The 22,525-nt window shown below is 41.4% G+C and overlaps 1 protein-coding gene across 1 annotated transcript in view; it reads left to right on the top strand.

Annotated features, from left to right (window-relative positions):
• Positions 1–5,143: 5,143 nt before the first annotated feature.
• Positions 5,144–22,525, top strand: part of bbg (PDZ domain-containing protein big bang) — a 172,567-nt gene continuing 155,185 nt past the window's right edge. The window contains exon 1 of the mRNA XM_080276087.1: positions 5,144–5,462. Coding sequence (XP_080132213.1) covers positions 5,411–5,462 — 52 coding nt within the window. The 5' untranslated portion in view covers positions 5,144–5,410. The remainder of the gene's footprint in view (positions 5,463–22,525) is intronic.

Genomic DNA, 22,525 nt, shown 5'->3' with positions numbered 1-22,525 from the left:
TCTCTCCTTTCCTGTTCCAATTACGAGTATACTTTGTCTTCATTAATTCCGCTGACAGCCTTTAATTTCTGTAATATCTTCGGTAAATAATAATAGAATGCAGTAATGATAGGCATAGAATTACGGTATTATCCCGTGCTCTTTATTTTATTTTATTTTTTTTAAGTCCATGATTTCTCTCTCTCTCTCTCTCTCTCTCTCTCTCTCTCTCTCTCTCTCTCTCATGCATTCACTCCTTTCTCCTTCCTATCTCTGCCTTCATTTATCGCCCACTCCCTCTCATGCTTTCTCATTTACCCTCCCCTCCACACATCCCGTACTGACCTTTCCTTTTAATTCCCTACCTCTCTCTCTCCCTCTTCACCCAAATCCTTCTCTCCCGCTCACCTCCCCACACTCTTTCTTCACTCCACTTTTCCCTTCCATTCTCTATCTGCCCCCTCTTATATTTTCTTGACCACCCTCTCCCTCCCCTCTCTACCTCCCAACATACTACTTCACCTTCCTCTTTTCGCGTTCGTTCTTCTCTCCCTCCCTTCCTTCTCCTTCTCCATCTTATCTCCTTCATTCCCTTCTTCCCTTTCTCCATCCCTCTTGACCCTTCTCTACTCTCATTCACCCCTCCGTCCCATACTTCCACCTCCCCTAATCATTCCTTTCTTTCCCTCCCCTCATCCTTCCTTTCTCTTCCTCCTCTCATCCTTCCTTTATCTCCCTCCCCTCATCCTTCCTTTCTGTCCCTCCCCTCGTCCTTCCTTTCTGTCCCTCCCCTCATCCTTCCTTTCTTTCCCTCCTCTCGTCCTTCCTTTCCCTCCCTCCCCTCATCCTTCCTTTCCCTCCCTCCCCTCATCCTTCCTTTTTCTCCCTCCCCTCATCTTTCTTGACCCTTCTCCCCCCAAATGACCTCCTCTTCCGCACCCCTTCATTTGCTTCTTTGATTCTTCCTTTTTTGTCTTCATTGTTAACTGTTTCCAGTCCTACGCCGCCCATGGTCATTTATTTCCCTTTTCTGTCTTGTCTCTCCCTCCACCCTCCAGCTCACCTTCCTCACTCCCCCCCCCCACCTCTCTCTCACTCTCTCTCTCTGATATTTTAATCCCCTATTGAATCTTTGTTATTCCATGTATTGGGGATTTGGTGCCATAACAACTATTAACTAACCAATTTTTTTCTCTCTCGCTCTACAGGTATGTGAAGGATGATTTCGTGGCATCGTTTCACGTAAGGTAAGGTATACTCTCTCTCTCTCTCTCTCTCTCTCTCTCGTGTGTGTGTGTGTGTGTGTGTGTGTGAGAGAGAGAGAGAGAGAGAGAGAGAGAGAGAGAATGACATGCAGAAGACGAATAAAAAATTAAAAAACAAAAAATTGCTTCAGACAGTCAAAGGAATGCGGAGAGAATAATGATAAGTAGAAAAGAAATTATTTAGTGTGGATATAACAAAACAACACAGGAATGGATAATCAAAGCATGACTGCATAGTAGTAAATGAACGGGGACTGAAAATAAAAAAAATGTTAAGACAGAAGAGAATACAAGTTGGAGAGAAAACTGAAAGGGTGGATTATTTCGCCATGTAATCCATTGCTAATTGTTCACAGGGCATGTCCATCACTTTCCTCCTTGACTTATCAGAGTGAATAATTTGTGATCAGAGGAACATACCAAGCCGTTTTCAGGCTGGTATATAGTATAGCCAGCAGAGGAAAATGAGAAGTATGAGGAGTACAGTAGTTGAAATATTAGGCAATTCTTCCCTCGATTGCACATGGTAGAAAACAATACGTTCTGTAAAAGAAAAGTACAGACTGAGGATAAGGTGACAAATCAGCGTAAGAAGATGTGTTGAAATGGAGAGTGGGAAAAATCGTAATAGCTGGATAAAAGTCAGATTACGAAGGTATAAGAAAGCAAGAAATAAATAATTAGTAGCAAATCTTAAAGGAAAAGTTGGAATATGGGATAAAGGAAAATAAAGAAGTGGCATAAGGATAAAATATGGACCAGAAAGACAAGATAAAAGCGAGGAATATGAATACAAAAATAATTAGTACTCAGTTAAAGACAATATGAAGTCAAATGACGATTGCCTAACAAAAAAGAAAGGTATTTGAAGTGGGTGTGGAGTTCGAATGAAGAATAATTTCAAGAACTGCACAGGAAGAGAATGTCACAACGGTACTAAGAATGCATTCGTTTGTGGCGCATCTGAGAGATATCATTAGGATGTTATTGAATATATTGTTTGCACAGGTTCCAGACGATTTTGTTCAGCATAAGGAAACCCTAGCAGTCATAGGGTCGAAATTGATCGCCATACATCCCTTCACTGTTATGGACGCTCTTAGTTCTTTTAATCAGACTATTCCCACACGAATATGTTTAACAAAGAAATCCCGTTAGTAGCCATTTAACTGCCCTAAAGACATGTTGTATTGGTCAACTATGTGAAATTTTTGCAAGTTAAGATTAACTTTTATTAAGACTTTATAAGAGAAACTTTCCGAAATGAAGGAGTCAGATATTGATTTATTCAGTCCCACCACCAGCGGAAATCTTCCCCACGTAAAAAAAAAAAAAAAAAAATGGCAACATGAGTATAAAATAAAATTAATATCCTTGGGCTGAAGGGGTTAGCGCTGCTTGAATCTAAGAGGAATGACATAGCAAGGGAAGGTCAGCCCATCTTGGCAGACTTAGTGGTTGTGGATGCAGAGGATTGTCACTCGTCTTCACTCCCTGGGTTTTTATAGTTGGCCGTACGTGTCCTTGCATAGTACATTCCTGTCATGCTCTTTGTTGCTTTGTAACTCTCTCCCTTGTTGTAGTTGATTCTCTCTCTCTCTCTCTCTCTCTCTCTCTCTCTCTCCTGCTCAGTATAACGGCTATTGTCAACTGTCAAACCTGTTCTTAGTCTTTTAGCCTAGTCTAATGACCACAGTCGTCTTAAAACACGGTTGATAATTTATTTCCTGTTTTTTTATTCGCGCCTTTTGATAGTCCAGTTATCACATTTTTGGCATCTCTCTCTCTCTCTCTCTCTCTCTCTCTCTCTCTCTCTCTCTCTCTCTCTCTCTCTCTCTCTCTCTCTCTCTCTCTCTCTCTCTCTTTTCATTCTGCATCTGATCTGGGTACAAGACCAGCGGGATGGAGTGAGAATGCGTTTTTCGTGATGTGTTGATAAAGACCGTGAGACGCGTGTGGTGTGGTGACGTGGATGTTGGTGATGAGTTGTGGTGAGACGTGTGGTGTAGTGAGTTATGATGAGACATTTGCTGTGGTGTGGTGACGTGGGTGTTGGTGATGAGTTGTGGAAGTTATGTTTGTAATGAAAAGATGCATGTGAAAGTGGTGATACAAATGCTGGGAGGAGTGGTGTGGTGAGTCTTGACGACATGAGTGTTAGTGCTGACCTGTGGAAAATGTGTTGGTGAAGAAGGTGTCATATGTGTCGTCAGGGATGTGTTGGTGATTGTCGTGTTGAAGTCTTTGGTAGTGAAGGTAGTGTTGGTGATTGTCGTGTTGAAGTCTTTGGTAGTGAAGGTAGTGTTGGTGATTGTCGTGTTGAAGTCTTTGGTAGTGAAGGTAGTGTTGGTGATTGTCGTGTTGAAGTCTTTGGTAGTGAAGGCAATGGTGGTGAGTTCTGGTGTGGAGATGTTTGTTGCGAGATGTGATGAGGGAGTTGATAAATTGTGTTATGGAAGTGTCTGGTGAGATGTGATGAGTTTATTGGTGATGAGGTGAGTTGTGAGTGCCTGTGGAGAAGAGTGATGGGGTCATTGGAGGTGAGCTGTGGTGTAGAAATGCTTTTGAAGTAGTAAGGATATCGGCAGCGAATAGAAAAGCGAAGGCAAGTGGGGTGAGAAGTAATGAGGGTGTTGGTGGTGAGTTGTGATGTGTAGGTGTTTGTGGTAGTAATTAATGAAGAAAAGTTCTTGGTGATGATAATTTTAAGAGTTATGGCGAGGTCTTGGGAGATGGTGCAAGAATCGGGCATAAATTTAGATGTGAGTATGGAAATGAGAGGTCAAGGAATGGCAGAGTATTGTGTAAACCCCTTTGCTTTTTTCCTGCTCTGTATGAAATGGTCAGGGTAACAAGAATACATTACACACAAGGGATTAATGGGAATCATTTTTAAGCTCTCAGGTAAGTTGAAACATTTTGTAACTGAATAAAAGTTTGGTGGTAGAAAGAACAAACTATAAGGCGTCATTGTACTGAAAGTTATAAAACGATGAGAATTGTAATGGTGAAAGTAGCAATGTGAACTTCGATTTTGGTGTGAAGACTTGTGAGGTATTGGTGAGAGTTGTGGACCGCGGTGGGAAGTTTGAGTCCCACAATGAAGCAACAAGTTAACAGATCAAGGTGAGGAGTGCAGTTTCCACGTGTATTCTCCAGTTATTTGAGGTCTATTGTATGTGGAGATGGTATGTTGGGATTGTGTAGCATTGTTAAAGAAAAGATACTATTGTGACTATATAACCTGAAGGGCGCAGAATATCTGATGTCCATGATGCCCGACAAAACAAGTGTGTCCTGAATGCAAAGTCGGCTCATGAATTTCACGACAGAATAAGTGTTAAGACCTAAATCTTGTGGATCCACACGTCTCCATCTGTGATCACTGTGTAAATATGTATGGTGCCCTATCTGAATCGTGGCTGATAAGTATTCACAAAACCAATATAAATTTGGGAAATTCTCTCTTTCTCTCAGTTCACTTGCACAAAGGAAGGAAAGCCCGAAAATATGTGCAGACTAGTCCACAGGGTGAATTTACGTCGAGTACTCCAGGTGACAGGTGGTGTAACCACACTTGTGCTAGCGTGAGAGCAGAGTCCACTGCTGGCCATGTCAGCTACGGGGTCTTGACAAGGACTGGCGAGGCGGGGCGGGGGTGCGCGGGGTGAGGCAGATCTGGCCAGGTCACCAGCAGGCAGGGGCGGGCGGGAGGGTAGGTCTGAACCCCAACAAGTCGGCGACCGCTCTGAGCCGCACACCCCGAGGGCTGGGGCGGGGAGCTGTGCCGTGGCGGGCAGGCGGCTCAGTGGCTGGCTGGCTGGCTGCGAGTCACTAGTCAGTGAGCTGTGGGATGTTGTGGCGGGTGGTCGTGCGACTCCACTGAGCGCACAGTCGACTCGTGCTTGGCGGAGCAGCGGTTGGTACCTATAGTCACTCCAGGTGCTGCTACTGACATACACGGTGCTCCCACTCCTCTACTTGGAGTGTACCTGGGACATCCGGAATACATAAGATAGTGCAGAATGAGTTCCGGTACTGAAAGTTTTAAGTGTCTTGAAGTGTAATGTGACTTTAAAGTTACTTCTTCACCGAAGTAGACTTTATAAAGCTCATTAATTTTATGGGACCTGGTTTGAGTATTAGTGTGTCAAGCCATTTTCATCATGATAGTGTGCACATCATACCAAGAAGAAAGACATATCGTCCAGTGTGAAGGTACGAATCCCCTCCTTTTTTTTTTTTTTTTTTCGTATTTGAAAATTGGTTGACATTTCGACGAAATTATATATTCTTGTATACATCCGTAGTTGGACAGCAGTTTTATTATAGTTTAACCGACCAAGTCCACTTTTATCTGAAACTGCAAGGTTGGATTTGATTTTTTTTTTTTTTTCCTTTTTACGTGTGGTGAAAATGTAAAGTATTGGAGATATCTTAGCAACTTCTTGCAGGATTTAGTAAAAACTGTTTAATGCTGAGAACTGATGATGGAATTGACACCAGGCATAATATTCCAAGACAGAAATAGTAAATGTTATCCAGAACTACATAGTCCCACCAACTCATTCTTCGTGCCAACATGACCGTAAAAACCGGTAACCCCACGGCCAGTTACAGCCTCGGTCTTACTAGTTCTGGTTTCTGGTTTTTGCGTTCGAGGAAATGACTTAACATTTACCGAGTTTTGTCCATATTTCTGAAGTAGGTATCAGCTCTTCTTATGCTGAGCCGGTTATATAGTACCGTTGGCGGAGCAGCAATTATTCCGCTAGCAAAGGGAGTAACGAATTACGTGCAATTCATCAGTTGGAAGATACTGCATCAGTTGGATGATATTGGTGCATCATTTTTCTGCTTACCTCATTGACTTATGTGATTTTCTAAATGACGTATAAATTAACTTTTACGGTGAAAGAATTGTACTATATTGGTACTAACATTTCATGAACATGGTGATTTACGTGATTTGCGGAGCTAACTTGATGTATACGGACGTACTATACTTACGGGAAGGATCAGGACCGGACTCAGAGATAAGCTAAACAGGCCACAGCTTAGGGACAAAGTTGGAAGGGACCACTCAAAATCTGATTTTCTTTTTATTTGTTAGACATAATTTATATTTAAGTAACGATTTAACATAACCGACTCTGCATGGATTTGTTTTGCATCATGCCGGCGTCCTTGTCAAGTTCAGTTGTTATATAGCCCTGTTATCTGTTAACAGTTGCCAAATAGGACCTCTACAGCTTCCCATGGCTTAGGGCCTCACCATGTCGAAATCCTGCCCTGGGAAGGATGAAATGATGCACGGAAATACCTTTGTGTAGAACTGTCTTATACTTTAAGAACTGATACACTCATATGCAGTATACTATTCTGAGTGGCGTGTCATGTGTATGCTATAAAAACGTCATGACCCTGAATATAAAATGAATGCACAGGAGATTCCAAGCTAAGGAGGTTTTTTGTGCTTTTACGGATTGATCTCTCTCTGCAACCCAGAGGTAATGGAACTGTTAGTTAGATCTTTGCACCCGAAGAAATCCCAGCTCTTCCGTGTGAGATTTGTGGGATGTACGAACACCACTTGATTGTAGTTAATAGCTTAGGTTTGACTACCGCATTGAAATCCTTGAAATATTCCTGGTAGCAGGCAGTTTCGTAGTAATTGCAATTAACGGGAAGTTGATCGTTTTCTACACGTTTAGGTCGTACAAGTGACGGAAAAATATTTAGCATTACCATACGTCAGTTGCAAACACTACCTTTCTTAGGTACATATTTCCAGTGGGAGCCTGAAAAAGAGGTGAGAGGGGAAAGGAGAGAGCGATGAACTGACTTAGAAATCAGTGTTAAAAGCTTGCAGGGAAATTTTGTTGAGGACCTTTACACTGCAGTGGTGATTATTCGAATTCGTTTGAGTTCCAAAGGAAATTGAACTGTATTAAAGGAGTTGCATGTTATTTAAATGGAAAACATTGGGCTTCACATGATTAGCAATCCGGACGGAAAATATGAACATCGCATGCTAACCATTGGAAAATACTGAAGTGTCACATGCTGACTGGGTAGAAAATATTATGTCTCACGTGTTAAGTGGAAAATATTGATGTCTCACATGGTAATCAGATGGAAAATATTGAAGTCTCACGTGGTACTGTAATAAGATGGAAAATATTGAAGCCTCAGATGTCAACAAGATTGAAATTGTTTAATATGGAGTACTGTATATGCAGCTCTGACGTGCAACCTCATATTGGTCTTGTATGAAAATTAGTTGGGATAAATTGGTTTCATAAGATAACATTGGCAAAAGTTGCCCCATATGGTACGGTAACCACCTGGAAAATATTGTCACAAGATAATTAGAAACTGTTACGTCTTATCAGATACTCAGATAGAAAAGATCGAAGTCTCACATGGTGCCTAGATGGGAAAAATATCGAGACTTCACAAGTTAACCAGGTGGAAAATATTGCAGATATACAGGAGAACTTCAAAGGAAGTATTTATTTCATGATTATGTATGTGGAATGTATTGATATATAATCCTGAGATATTTAGTAAACAATATTTTTTATAGTCTTGGTCTTGAAGTACATGATTAGAAAGAAAATAGCAAAGTATCATGGGTTGTTTTGGTATCACATGGTAGTTGAATGGCTAAGGAAGTTAGTGAAAAATATCGAAGTCCAAGGAGCTAATGGGCGGAACAGCATGTCTTGCATATATAATCCAACCTATTCCTGCTCGTTTCCATTAGGAAGTTTGTTCATTAGTTATTTTTCTGGATAGTGAGTGAGACGATTAGTTTAAGAATATTAATGTTTAATTGGATGTTTACAAAATCGAGGCATTGCCTTAACTGTATGCCAACTGTCGACGTTGCACGGATGATTTATGTTTGTCCTTGCATAATTATGTTTGTCCTGTGTTTTTATCACATCTAAATTATAATGATGACAGAATAAGTATTAGTAGTTTTGCTGGTTACGAGTAATTGGAGGTGTCAAGGTTTTAGACGTACTGTCACTTATACCTTCGTACTACTTATTTACGGTAGGCTGTATTGTATACCATATATCCAGTTAGCAGGGGTCTGGACCATGAGGGAGATGGTTAAGTGAAGAATATTAGTTTTACATGCTAATTAGAAACTGTAGAATCAGGTACATAATTTGGCATATGCAGTCATAAGAGCCGTATACTTGTACAGAACTGGTAGTCTGGTGAATCGTTAGGGAGGTGATTAAGGACCGGGTAGACATGAGTTGCACAATTATCGTGAAAGAGAAATGAAATTGAGTGAAAAGAAATTGTTTTGCAGGTTACTTGAAAAAAAAAAAAAAAAAAAAGTCATTCTTAATTTGATAGAAACTGTCGACCTCTCGTACGTAATTTACATATTCCCCGCGCCCTGAGGTAGCTTTATTTGTGCAGTATTATTCTTCGCCACTTTTGGCTTCTCCATGGTCACTGCCTGCCCCGACGAGACTCTCACCGTATTCTCTTCGGCATATGGAGCTTCTTGGCATCTGTTCCCGAGCGATTTATTTTACATGCTACACTTTGGTAATAGTGCTGTTATTTGCATCTTATTCTCCCGTGTATTGACGTGTTTTTAATACTGTCACTAGTTCCTTTGATTGACATAGGCAGCAATATTGACATAGTCCACAGTACTTAGAAATAAACTGGTAACTAGAAAAGGAACGAGTGGTGATGTAACTACGGTACTTGATATCGACAGTGTGATATCTTTGACAAGAATATTAATGTAGGTACGATATACTTTATAAACTGACAAAGAAAGAGGGTCTAATGTTCGACTACATTCTTCGAATATCGACCATGTGCACAGATATCATAAACCCAATTTTTGATGTACAGTGAATGGAAATAGATGAAAATAGCATAATTTTACCGGTGTCTTTTTAACATGAACATCATGCATAGATTTCATAAACTAAAGTATTGGCGCGGGATATGTTGAAGTAAATTTGTAAGGACAAGACTGTACGGTACGGTAACATTACATCTTAAGCTGGACATGGTTTGCGTAAACATCATACGCGAGAATATTAATAAAGATACTTAGAAATATACTAGTAAGGAAAAGATGGCAGTGAGCCTCCAGTGCTCACAAAATAACGGCTCCGGGGAAGTACTGGGCATTGGGGCTTGTGTCAGACGTGGGCAGTATGTTGGAGATTGAAATTATGATGACGCGAATCCCCCGTGGCACTCTAATGGCTTCACGTGCCTGGGTCCTCACAGAACGATCACATCATCACGTAGCTTCATGATGAAGACTATTATTATCAGTCTTGCAGCAGACCTCAGTCTTACTCAGTTATATTCTTGTTTTTTCACAAGCTGTTAAGTAGATTGTATTTTTCTCTCTCGTTTAATGACCTTTTGTAAGTCAGTGGTCATCCCACCATCCCAACAGGATATATATATATATATATATATATATATATATATATATATATATATATATATATATATATATATATATATATATATATATATATTTGTGAATTTGTGTATGTATGTATGTGTATCCCATTACTAAACATTTCAAGTCTGACTTAACATTCTTCGCAAGCTAGAGAGTATTACTGTTTTATTGTTCTAATTGTATGCTTATCTTCTAACATTGTATTATATGACTTATTTTTCTGCTTCACTAGCTGAAAAGTTGTTATTTTGTGGGACTATTTAATTTGTTTTGCATGCCACCATATTTCAGTGGCATCAACGAAAAATGTTAACAATAGTAAACATGAAGCAAAGTTGCTGAATAGTGATGAAATGCAAGAATTCAGGTATAGAAGTGGTCGTTGCTCTAGGTCTGTGTAGTCACTGAGGTGGTGATTGGCTGTTTCTAAAAGCGATATGATTATGTGATTTCCATAGTGACTCACACTGTTGTTGACATTATTTTCGAGGAAGCCATGTTAGTGTTTGAACGATCAGGAAAGTGAGCTCGCATTTAGCCTACGTCAGTTACTTCGTGAGTTTAAAATATGTACCGTATGTATATAAAACTAGTAAGTCAGCCAAGGTAGCTCCTACCACAGATTCTTAATATTCAACCATTGCAAGGTAAAATCCAAGTCAATAATAAATACAGTACGTAAATTTACATAAATTTTATTACTGCATTGCCTCTGCGTACATTTCTCGCATTGTTTGCGTCACATCATGTTATAAACGGTAAATTGAACCATACTGTTACTGGTATAAATTGTGCTGTAGGCTTAAGCCTTAGCAGCATTAAGTCTAGTACATTTATGAAAATTTCTTCAGACGATTCTCCTTTAAAGCTCGTCATCCCTTTGTTCACGTCAGCTTGTTATATGAATCACGTTAATCATGTGAGTGTGAATCAAACTATTCTAACTTATAACATAAGCTTAGTTTCTCTAAAGATTAAATTCATTAATTTGTATAGGTTCTCCTTCTGAGTGGTTTTCCTCAACTTCATGTTGTGCATGTCATTTGATCAATATAATAATACTTCTGTAAATCAGATTATTGTAACCTGCATCTTCAGGTATAGGCTAGTCAGTCCCATTAATCTATCAGTATATATTGTACGTTTTTTTTTTTTTTTCCCCTCACCAATTTGCCTATGGAACAAATCCTCGCTCTGTGTACGTCAGTGTTCTTTATTAGCACAGCATTCAGATGGTAAATGTCAAATAGTTAACCTTGACGGGGCGGCGTACGGAAACTCAGAACAATGGTTCCCCGCCTCCTCGCGCGTCTCACAAAGAAAATTTATTGGCGGTAATATCATTTATGTAAATCCTTATAACTGTATTTCCCACTCAGGCGGCCAAGTAGAGGATTCACAAGACTGGTTATCAGGGATCATTCCACCTGCTATGTTCACATAAATCTCCACACAATGTCCGTAATGCTGGGAATAGAGTTGGGTTGGAGTTGGTGGTGGGCTGACTTGGTGTGGCGTTGGTAATGGGCTGAGTTGGTGATGAGTTGTTGGGGGTTGGAGTTGATGGAGCTGAATTAGTAGAGTTTTGTAAGTGGTGAGAGGTTCAACTAATGGAGAAGAGCTGGTGAGGGTTGGAGTGACGGTGCCGAGCTGTTAGAGCTGAGATAATGGAGCTTTCTATGTGAGGGGCCGAGATTAGTGAACGGGCTGAGTTGATTTTTAGGACCGTGTTGCTGAATGATGCTTAATGTGTGGATCTGAGTTATTGAAGGGGCATTGTTAGGGCCGAGTTATTGAAGAGGCCGAGTTGATGGGGCCGAGGTATTGAAGAGACTGAGTTGATGGTGCCGAGTTATTGAAGGGGTTGTATTGATGGAACTGAGTTGTTGAAGGGACTGAGATGATGGAGCCGAGTTACTGAAGGGAATTAGTTTATGGGGCCGAGTTATTGAAGGGTGTTAGTTTTGGGGGCTGAGTTATTGAAGGGACTGAGTTGATGGGACAATTAGTGCAGGGGCTGAGGTGGTTTAGAGTGAGGGGGCGTCAGTTACATGCAGAATTTACTTGATTGTTGTCAGGCCAGTTTCTCAGGTAATTTAATTAAACCCTCTGGCTGTTCGATTTTTTCTCCCATGCGTCGTCACACCTTGTCCGCAGCCCTTGTTGACTTAAAAATACCGCCCTGTTTATCCCGCCTGCAACTACTGGGGTGCTCTGATACCGTAAGCTCCCTGAGGCCTCTTATACCTGCCTGCCTGCTTATTCATTTATGATCAAAGACTTGCAGTCCCCCTTCTCCCTACCACCCTCTTCCTTTGTAGCTCACCCCGCCATGATGGAAGCCGGTCGGATTATGCCGCTGGTGCTATTGGAAGGAACTTAAATAATCCAATCTACCTTAATGACCGACCAGCGAGGCAATAATGTGGCCATGATGTGACTGCTTGTTGCTCTCTTAGGGGTGGTTTTTGGGTGGCGATGGAAGCTTTAGATTAGAGCTGCGATTGGTGACGGTGGTAGGGAGAAGTATCATGTCGGATTCAGCGGGTAGTAATCGTGGTCAGTAGAGGCTGGAAGGGAATCACAAACCTTGTAAGTTTTAATACCGTACCGGTATTACTGTAATCGAGGTTGGGAGTGGCAGTTAGGTTGAAAATTAATGTCCAGAACCTTAGTTGCGGTAAAAATATACCTATTTAATTCTGTTTCTGACGGTCTCTAAAAGTCCCTTTAAATTTCACTCATTGTTTCTCTCCATCCTTGTTGACACCATCTTCCTCCACCTCCTGATTGTGTTCTAATTCTGATCTTTTTGCCATAAGTTTAGCCATTTTTTAGGAGTTTTGTGAATTCTAGTGTGAGTGCGAGTTGTTGAGAGGGCAAAGGTTACATAGTCTTAAGTAACAGAGGTTGGATGTCATCTCCTGCACTTCTCCCCACCACCACTACCTCCCCAAGTTTCCTTTCTTTGTTCCTTAGCTTGCCTCACCACCACCCCGAAATCGTAGTGTTTTGGTATTATCATGTGTCATCATGTTTAATGTGTTTGATCTCTACATTGCTTACAGTGCTTACTTGTAGTCTGATTATTAAAATACTGCTTGGAGTTAACATTGATAACTGTTTTGCCAGGGAATCTGTCAGAAGCTTTATTTAGAATGCCGTATGTTTTCTGCAGTTTTCCTAGCGTTCACAACTTTTTGCTGGTAATGGAAAGTAAACCCTGCGTCTAAAATTAAGCTGTAAGCGAATTGATTCTGTCTCTCACGCTGCTCGATCACACCCCAATAACTGTCCCTCTCTCCGGTCCCTACAAGGCTATATCGTGAGGCCTGAGCAGCCTAATCATCCCACTTTTTCCCCAGGCTGGTGAAGGGAGTGTGAGGAGGCTCGACGGAGACCAACTGAGTATAGGTCATAGTCACGTTGGTGTAGGAGACCCAACACATCCTTGGTGATTTGCCCTTTTGATATCCTCTTGTATGTTACTGATGCACATTGTATCGATAGTAAACGATATAACTTGCATACATAACAGTGTTAAGATGAACAGTGCCTAATACATTACTAAGACGAAAGTGCTGCGAAATCTCCTCTGCCAACAAGAATATGGCTCTGTACTCGACTACGGCCTAGAGCGAGGTAGGGTAGGGGTTGGTGTGAGGATGGGGAATATAACTCACGCTGATTTACGAGGCTATTATTGGTAATTTAATCGTTCGGGGTCGTAAGTTCTACCCTTTTACTAGTCGCCGAGTTTCTCCTTCTCTCGTATCTAAGAGGGTTAACCCTTCAGAACCAGAGTTCTTGAAAATTCACAGGCCCACTCAGCTGAGTAAAATCGTCTGGTCGTCGCTGGAATAGAATTGTGAGAGTTGTCCCGACTGAGCTTTACTCGCTGCTGTTGGGAGAACCTTTCAGTAGTGCAGCTGGTTAATGATGGCCATACCTGACTCCTGTTCGAAAAGTTTGCTCAAAGCTGAATAAAACCGTCTGGGGATATCGAGAATAACATAATTTATAAGTCATCCTCATAAAATCAAGTGGTTAGATTGAATAAAATCGTCGGGAGGTAACTGGCTTTAAATACAAAGACGTCATTGCATTTGACTGAGTTAACAGAAATTATTTTTGAGCTCTGACTTAAAGTGAGGGGAAGCAGGAGTGAAAAAAAAAATCATAGTGATGGTGTTGAAGGCACATGTGCTCATCACCTTTATTACATACCGTAACGTCCGCTAGCGTATTGCCAGACAGTATCATTAGGCTAATGGAAGATAGCGAATGGGAAAAGGGTAAATGGAGTTTTGTTTATAACTCCTTCGCTATTAAACGTGTAACCTAAACTGCATAGATTTGTCTAGTGTAGAAAAAAAAAACAAAGTTATGGTACAGAAGGCTTACTCCTGTCTTAATTTAGTAGCCCTCATGTATCATACACGTTAAAAGTCGTCGCTACTCTAACTCCAGTTATAGTTCTTCAGTTGTCTTTTGCTGTACGGTACTTGATATAATTTTAAGTGTTTTATTGGGAATAATGAGAATGGCTGTGTACAACGGCATGCATTAACTTCGCAGCCTGGTAGTTCGTATATTTTATTGGTATCTCCAGACGACATTATTTACTTAAGGAGAGTGCCTCTGTAATGAAAGGCAGTGGCGGCAGTGCGGACAGGTATTATCGTACGTCATCTTACTGAAAGGGTAAAGTATTTTTGAGCTTGTATTTAACGTCAGAGAAAGCCACCATTACATAATTTAAGGGAGTAATTGGGAGGCAGGTATAAGAGGGGGAAGGGGAGGCTGGGTTTCGACTGTAAATCCCATCTTTTACCACACGTCCTCCAGTCAGGGAAACCAGAGAGAGAGAGAGATTGAAACCGGTGAACCACATCACCTTCAGTCAAACCTATCGTACCTCATGGACATCAGACTAAGACTTTCAATCTGTGGGATCACTAGCTCTAGAGACGTGAGACGATGCTGGGTGTTTAGATTAGATTTATGGTGGCGTGGGTGGGTGGGTAGGCTAGTGACCAGGGCCCGTAATTTTAACTTAGTCAGAGCTTATGGTGTGTGTAAGATTGTGTGTGTATAATGTTGTTTTCATCATGCAACTACCAGACACATCAAAATCAAGCTAAGAGTAAATGTTAAAGAAACAAAGTATGGTAAAAAGATCTGTAATAATAATTAACTGTTATGAGGACTTGCCTGTCGTAAAAACTGGTTAGGATCTTATATAAATACAGGCCCAGGATACAGGAGGGAGCGTGACGACCTCTCGCTCAGCCTCCTACCCTCGCATTAGGGGCGTCCCGCGGCGAGGAGGTGTGTGCTTCTGCCGGGGGGGACGCGACCCCACCCCGCGTTAGAGGTGACCAGAATGTTATTATTAGGAGGGTGAGACGTGTTTATGAGGGCGTGCCAGGCCGGGAAAATGAGAGGAAAAGGTGGGATTTAGTCGGGACTTGTTTATATTGTGACGTATAGCCTCTGAGGACGACCAGGACTCTCATGGGTTTAATTCAAGTGAGCTAATGAAAGACCTTAGCGTGTGCGTGTGTGCTCAGATCCAGTACAATACCCTACAGCTAGGCAAATACAACGAGGTTAATACAGACACACTGCTATCTCTCTCTCTCTCTCTCTCTCTCTCTCTTTCTCTCTCTCTCTCTCTCTGCAGTATATATATATATATATATATATATATATATATATATATTTGTCCCTTTTTCCTGTCGTCGTCTGTTGTCGACCCTGTCCTTGGATGAAGAAATCAGTAGAGAACCAGATCCTTCATAGTTTTTTGTGGGCGAGAGCTGAAATATAAGCCGCTGAAAACTGAGTCAGACGGAGGGGAAGGGGGTGGCCAAGTTCCTATACAAAATAATGAGAAAAAAATAGGGTGGTAAGGAAAGGAGGATAGGAAAAAAGAGAAGGTGCCGTGAGAGGGGCAGGAGGTAGGGGGAAAGGAACAAGGTACAAGAAAGGGAAGTAAGAAAAGATAAAGGTTGGAAAAACAGGAGAAATGAGAAAAAGAAGGTAAATGACAGAGGGGTGACAAAGGGAAACATGGAAGAACAGTTATGAAAATGTGAGGGAAGAAAAGCAGAAATCTTACACGACGGTAGAATAAAAGAAAAGATGAAGAGAAATATTTAAAAAAGACAAGTTTAGGAAGGGGGCGTGAAGATAGGAAAATGGAAGGAAAGTCATCAGAATAAAGAAAGACTTGAATTTTAAAGGACGATGGAGGAAAAGAAAAGGCAAGGAAGTTAAGAAGATAAAACACGAGGGAAGGCGTGAAAAGCGTAGTCGGCCGGTAGATGAGATGGAAGAATAAAACAAATGTAAGGGAAGGAAGAACAGGAATAATTAGCAATCATGAGGAATTTTAGAATAAAAGAATGGCAATGAAAGGAAAAAAGTGTGAAGTTATGGTAGGGAAAAGATGCTTGCAGCAGAGGAAAAAGGAAACGTTGGTAAAAGATGAAAGAATATGAGAAAATAAGGGATGGAATGCAAGAGGACGGAAGGGAAAAGATTAAGCTAAGGAAAGTAAAAAATGAGAATGTAAAGGAAAGAATAAAGGGAAAAACAGGAAATGGGAGAAAAGTGAAGCATGGAATAAAGTGAAGGTATCGGACAGAAGACACATAAAGGAAATATCTGGTGAGAGATAAAGAAAATTAAGGTAAGGAATGAAGAAATATTTACCTAATGGAAGCAAATAACGAGTTAAAGGCAGAAAAAAAAATGAAGGAAAGGAAGAAGGAAAATAGTGAGGAAAGGGATGTCAGAGAGCAAGACAAAAATGAAGTAAGGGATGGAAAAAAAAAAAACATTAATGTAAGGAAAGGAAGACAAAGACCAAAAGTAAATTACTGTACATCAGTAAGGAGAAAAAAATGATGCAGTTTAAGTGTTGAAAAACAGAAATGAAGTAAAAAAAAAAAAAAAAAAAAAAAAAAATGTAAGGTAAGGAGAAGCACCGGCCTGGAAGGGAACGAAACCGTAAACGAATGACGTCACAAGAGGAGGACCACTTCTGATGCTTCCCCCACGGCGTAGTTTGTGTATATATGTGGTGGAGTAAGGGGCTGTCTTTTATTGCTTGATGCGTTGCTTTATCTCCTCTAATTCCATGGTCCAGTGCCATAAGAACCGTCCTATTTAACTCCTTCAGGACGTTAGAAATCTAACTATAAAACTTATTGGGCCTTATGACTTTACACAGTTTAGAAGAGTGGCGGCAAGTCCACGAGCGGTAAAGCCTATCAGTACCATGACATTATTATTATTATTATTTTTTTATAGACAGCACCAGACGATCTTATTTAACTTACGGGAGGCCCCTCAGGGAAGGAATTATTAGGGCTTCATGTCATTTGTAGCTATAATTTCTGTTTACATCCTTATTGTCCCATCAAAGTATTTGTATCTTTGTACAACATGCAAAAGTTTTACACATAGTGAGTTTAACATACCATGGCACGCAGAAGTGTAAGTGCAAACTGTGTAGGGAGAAAAGGTTGATGGAACCATGTAGGAGCTAGGCTGGTGAAGGTGTGTGGAGAGTTAAGTAATGAAGGTGAAATGAGGTGGCACACGGAGTAGGAAGGGGTGAGTATGGATTAAGGTGGTGGTGGTGGGTGAAGATAGTGATAGTGATGATGATAAAGAGTGGAGGAAAGGTTAGAATGTTGATTCAGAGTGGGTGTGGGCGATCTAGATGGCGATAGAGGAATAGGTTAATGGTGAACTGTGAGAGGGAGAGATGAGGACGGTGAGGGTGGATGTTGTGATACTGTGAAGGAAGGATGAGGATGATGGTGAGAGTGAGGGGTGAGTTAGTGAGAATTGAAACTCAGGGTGTCACAAGAGGAATAAGAATGGCAAAGAGTGAGGGAGAGATGAGGATGGTGGTGAGGGTGAAGTAGAGGTCAGAATGTTGGTTAGATAGGGATGAGGATGACGGAGTGAAGAACCAATGAGGATGAGAGTCAGAGTGGGCCGGGGTCAGGAGTGTCACTGAGAGGGGGGTGAGGATGATAGACGAGTGACGAACGGAAGATAAGGGGTGAGTCAAGGTGGTAGTAAGGTAGGTGTCCGGGTGCCACGGAAAGAGATGAGGATAAAATAGATTGAAGAAAGGATCACACTGAGTGTGATGAAAGGTGAGGAAGATGACTGAGAAAGCTTTTATACATAGTAAGGATTGTGAGGGGTAGGTGAGGGCATGAGTCGGACCAAGCTCGCCAGCTGAGAGAGAGAAAGAGAGAGTCGACTCACAATGCCTGATATATACCTCCCGGAACTTTAGGCTTGGTGTGACGTAGGTGGTTTGTTTGTATTTCTCTCTCTCTCTCTCTCTCTCTCTCTCTCTCTCTCTCTCTCTCTCTCTCACTCATTTTAGCCTAACCGATAAATCTCAGTATCAAAAGTTTCAAATTCCTTATTAATTTACTCCAACAAATGACGGTGTGTGAATAATGCTATGTATTAGCATTGATGTAGGAAATAGAGAAAAGTGTGTCCAAACTCCTCATGTTTCATAATGTTGAGCAATAGAAGTTATGATATCTCTGTTGAGTGTTCGTGCACGTGACTCCTTGCACGCTGATCTGTTTACCTAATTTTAATGAGCTATCGCATCTTTCGTGTATATTATTTTCGCGATACCAAGTTTCAAGTACTTGCCAAAGAATTTGTTGTCATGGGCTAAGATTTTCTTATAATGTTTGCTTTTTCAGCCCCACTAGAGATTCATTGGTAACAGAGCAAGGGGCGGTGGGGGTGGGGAGGGGGGGGGGGCGTTGAGCGGTTGGCTGAGTAGAGACTGAGAGATACTGTCGCTTTTTAGGCTTACCCTAGGGAGATGAGTGATGAGTGGAATTGGGAGAGTGGCCAAAGAGGATGTTTGGCGGTATAAGGAAATGGATCAGCAAGGTAAGTGTGTGTGTGTGTGTGTGTGTGTGTGTGTGCGCGCAAGATTGAATACTGGGAGTGGTGACAGCCAGTGGCTGAGATTGAAGGGAGAATAGTGTTGCTCTGAACTTGTATGGGGTGTGCCAAATTTGTAAGGCCTTCTTAGGGTGCGACCACACTTGATCAGTGAATGTGATGACAATATGAAAGGACGCACAAGGCTAATACCGTACTGCTGCATTAACAGAATCAGAGCCCTGGACGGAACCCTATATTTCTTCTTATTGTCAATCACATGTTTGAGTAAGTGAAAATATGGTAGTATAGTGGTTAAGAGCTGATGTCGCACGAATAAGATCCAGTGTAGTATCTCGTATAGGAGGACAGTAGAGAGCTTGTAAGGATATGTGAAGGAGTTGGGCTGCCACAGCAAGCATTTTGATTTGTATGAATTTCTTGAGTGGTTATGGTGAAGGTACTGTGATGCAAGAAAGAGGATGTGACGCGCTGAAGTTGTGGCTGAGAAGTCCTAAGAGGAAGGTGGAAGTAATACTCTGTTTACCCTCTCACCAGCACTTCACGGGGAGGCTTATCTCACCAGCGAGTTCACCGCACTCCTTCTGGTATTTAGAGCAAGTTCGAAATAAGCCTTGAGTCATTTATGTGGAAAATCAGGTCCAAATAAAGGGCTGTATTTATAAACTCCTACCGTAATTTATGTTGTGGATGAGAATGCTTGTGTACACTGTTGTTTACACCAGTACACCCACCAAACATTTGAGAACCTAATGAATGTTAGTGACAGAATTCGAAAAATAAAATGATCCGTACTAATACTGTACAGTAGTTTGCGGAACTGTAACTGGGACTTGATTATCGTAAAAATTGGTTAGGGTTCTTTATAAACACCTCCCAAGGCGTTTTTTATTGAAGAACCGTTTAGGCTATATACAGTACATCGTCTGCAGTTCAGTTTTGGCACTCCATGATTATTTCCGCCAAATTTTGCATTGCGTAAAAGATTAATACGTTGGAATGAATAGCTCGTTCCGTTCCATTCTTCTTCCGTTCACCTCGGGGTATTGAGAAATTGAGAACACATGGCATAGAATTTAGAGTCTGTACCAACCTGGATTATGTTGAAGGTTATTGTGCTGCGTTTGTGGGAGGGAGGGGGGAGCGTTCTAACAGCACCTCCGACACCTGCTCCTATGTTATAACAGGTAAGACATTTGTTGTCTCCCACATTTTTGTTTAGTGCCTGGGCTTTGGGCTTATATTCATAAACAAACTTACGATTAGATCCCTTTCGTAACTTTGGTTCGTTGACTCGAGGACATTTTGTTTTATTTTATTCTATTTTATTCAGTAATGGAAAAACGAAAGACTGAGATCCTGGAAAACTTTTATCCCTTCTGAAGAGAGCTGGACCTTGTATCTACAGACTATTATTTCCAGTTTTGAGGAGATGTCTGGCAGTAGAGGCAAGGTAGAGGGGTCAGGGAAGGCAGTAAACCTCAACACTTCAGAAAGTCTCCTAAGCTGGAAAAAATATTCAGACTAAATAAACGCATAAAAGCGTTATCGTATTGAAAGGGTCAAGATTTCTCCAGGAAAGATAAGGAAAAGTAACTATAGGAACACCCATCTCTTGCTTTTCCCTGAAAGAAAAAAAAAAAAAAAAGTTGAAAATTATCGTATTTTGTGAATCTCAGCCCTGGCTTCGTCGCCAGATTTAGAGATCATCATCATCCTAGTGAGCTGTTATTATTATTTTATTATTATTATTATTATTATTATTATTATCCTCCTCCTCCTCCTCCTCCTCCTCCTCCAGCTGAGGAGCATGATGCGGAAGTTAATATTGGTGTCGTTGCATCTCGTTTACGCTATTCCCTCGTAATCTTAGGTGCCTCTATTGGTGATAATGCAGCACGTCCTTTACCGTATGGGTGTGATTTATGGATATGCAAATCACGGTGAAGGAAAACCAAAGCGCGCGCGCACACACACACACACACACACACACACACACACACACACACACACACACACACACACACACACACACACACACACACACACACACACACACACACACACACACACACACACACACACACACACACACACACACACACACACACACACACACACACACACACACACACACACACACTCTTTGTTTAGGGGAATGCCATATTAGTTTCTATTACTGAGGGTTGCGAACAACGAGCGTGTTGCTGGTGCTGGTATGGTGATAGTAATAATGGAGGAGGGTGGTGGTGGTGGTGGAAGGAGTTTATGATCGTGGTGATGATGGGAGTGGTGGTGGTGGTGGTGATAGTGGTCAGATTGGTCTTGGTGGTGGTTATTTTGGTAGTGGTGTAGAAATGGTGATTGTTGTGGAAGTTGTCATAGAAATATTGTTGGTTGCATACTTGCATTGACTTGTCGGATATTACATCAGCATTGCCCGGTGCACAGTTCTAATTACTGGTACCGTAATTTCTCTCTCAACCATAAATGAATTAATTCCACTCCACGTTGGATTTATTGAATAAAGATTGTGTTGTTCGCGTGGTCGTATGTTTTGATTTTTTCCCCCGTTGTGTGAATACTTACAGGCAGTGTTTAAGTATGGAACGTATTTATTGTTGGTCTTACAACCTGAATGAAGTGTCTGAGTGATCTTGGCGCAGTGATGATAGGTAACTTGTAAACTAAAGGGCACTCAGTGGTGCGCATCTCTCCGACAAGGACAACGTAATTTCCAAACCACTCTTCATAATGGGTCAGGTTTTCTCATCATTGATTAGGGTTTCACATTTTTCTTATTTTTTCGGATCCAGAATCTGTAATACGATCCGGATCGGTCCCGAAAGTTAACCGATTGTTCCTTGGGTCATGGGCTGTCTACCCACCAAATTTGGTCCAAGTCTCTCTCTTAGTTTTTGAGTAATCCAGCTAGCAGACAGACAAACAGGGGTGAAAACATACTCTCCTAGTCGGAGGGAATTAATGAAATTATCCTGAAGTCAGACGCTAGAAATTGGGATAATCAGTGAAAGCATAGTTTGTGATTTTTTTTTTCATTTGAAGTATATGTGCTTGATAGGTGTCATAAAGTTGGTTAAACCTTAAAACCCCAGTTCTGCTATGGGGATTTAATTCATCATTTGGACTGTTTTTTAATTAGTTTGGTAATTGTTCTGGAGAGTTTGACAGTTTTATGTTCAGCTTATGGGCGTATGAGAACCAGTGGTGGTAACATGTGTGAGGAGGCCGGGAACCACACGGGTTGCAGATACGTACATGCGGACCTACCCATCAGCTGTTGAATGTTTGACTGGTGGAGAGAAGGTAGTGGCCTCGGTTCATCCAGTGTTGCCATCCTGTCTATCCACGGCACCACCATCACCACCACCTCTACCTCCTCTCTCCTCGCTCTGTTTTCCCAGCTCTCCTCGCTTCATTGGCCGCCGCTACTAGCTGTTTTGATCATTAGCAATCTTCCTTTTTGCCACAAATTGTCTCTTCGTTTGGCAGTTGTATTTTTCTTCTCTTGGCCAACTCGTTTGCTCCTTTCGTCGCTTCTGCTTGCTTCTTTTGGCAACCTCTTGACAGTTTTGGCCATCTGTTTCTGATCCTTTTGACCACCTCTTCTGGAGCTTTCTGACCACATCTTTAATTTCTTTCAGCCACCACTTGTCGTTCGCTGGAACGCGTAGCTTTGCTCACTATTTAAGCACTTTCCTTACCTCTGTTCATCCCGCTACATTCCACTTATTGCTATCTCCCTTCACTCCACAAGAGCACTTTCTCAAACACTTATTCATTAGCTCAGGCCATTTGTTCGTTAACTATCCTCATTTGAGAA

The sequence above is a fragment of the Coenobita brevimanus genome, chromosome 64, assembly GCF_032717465.1.
Source record: "Coenobita brevimanus isolate Jiangsu-jjx chromosome 64, ASM3271746v2, whole genome shotgun sequence".
Classification (NCBI taxonomy): Eukaryota; Metazoa; Arthropoda; class Malacostraca; order Decapoda; family Coenobitidae; genus Coenobita; species Coenobita brevimanus.
Note: the sequence above shows the minus strand (reverse complement) of the source record. Positions and strands in the feature narration are given on the sequence as shown.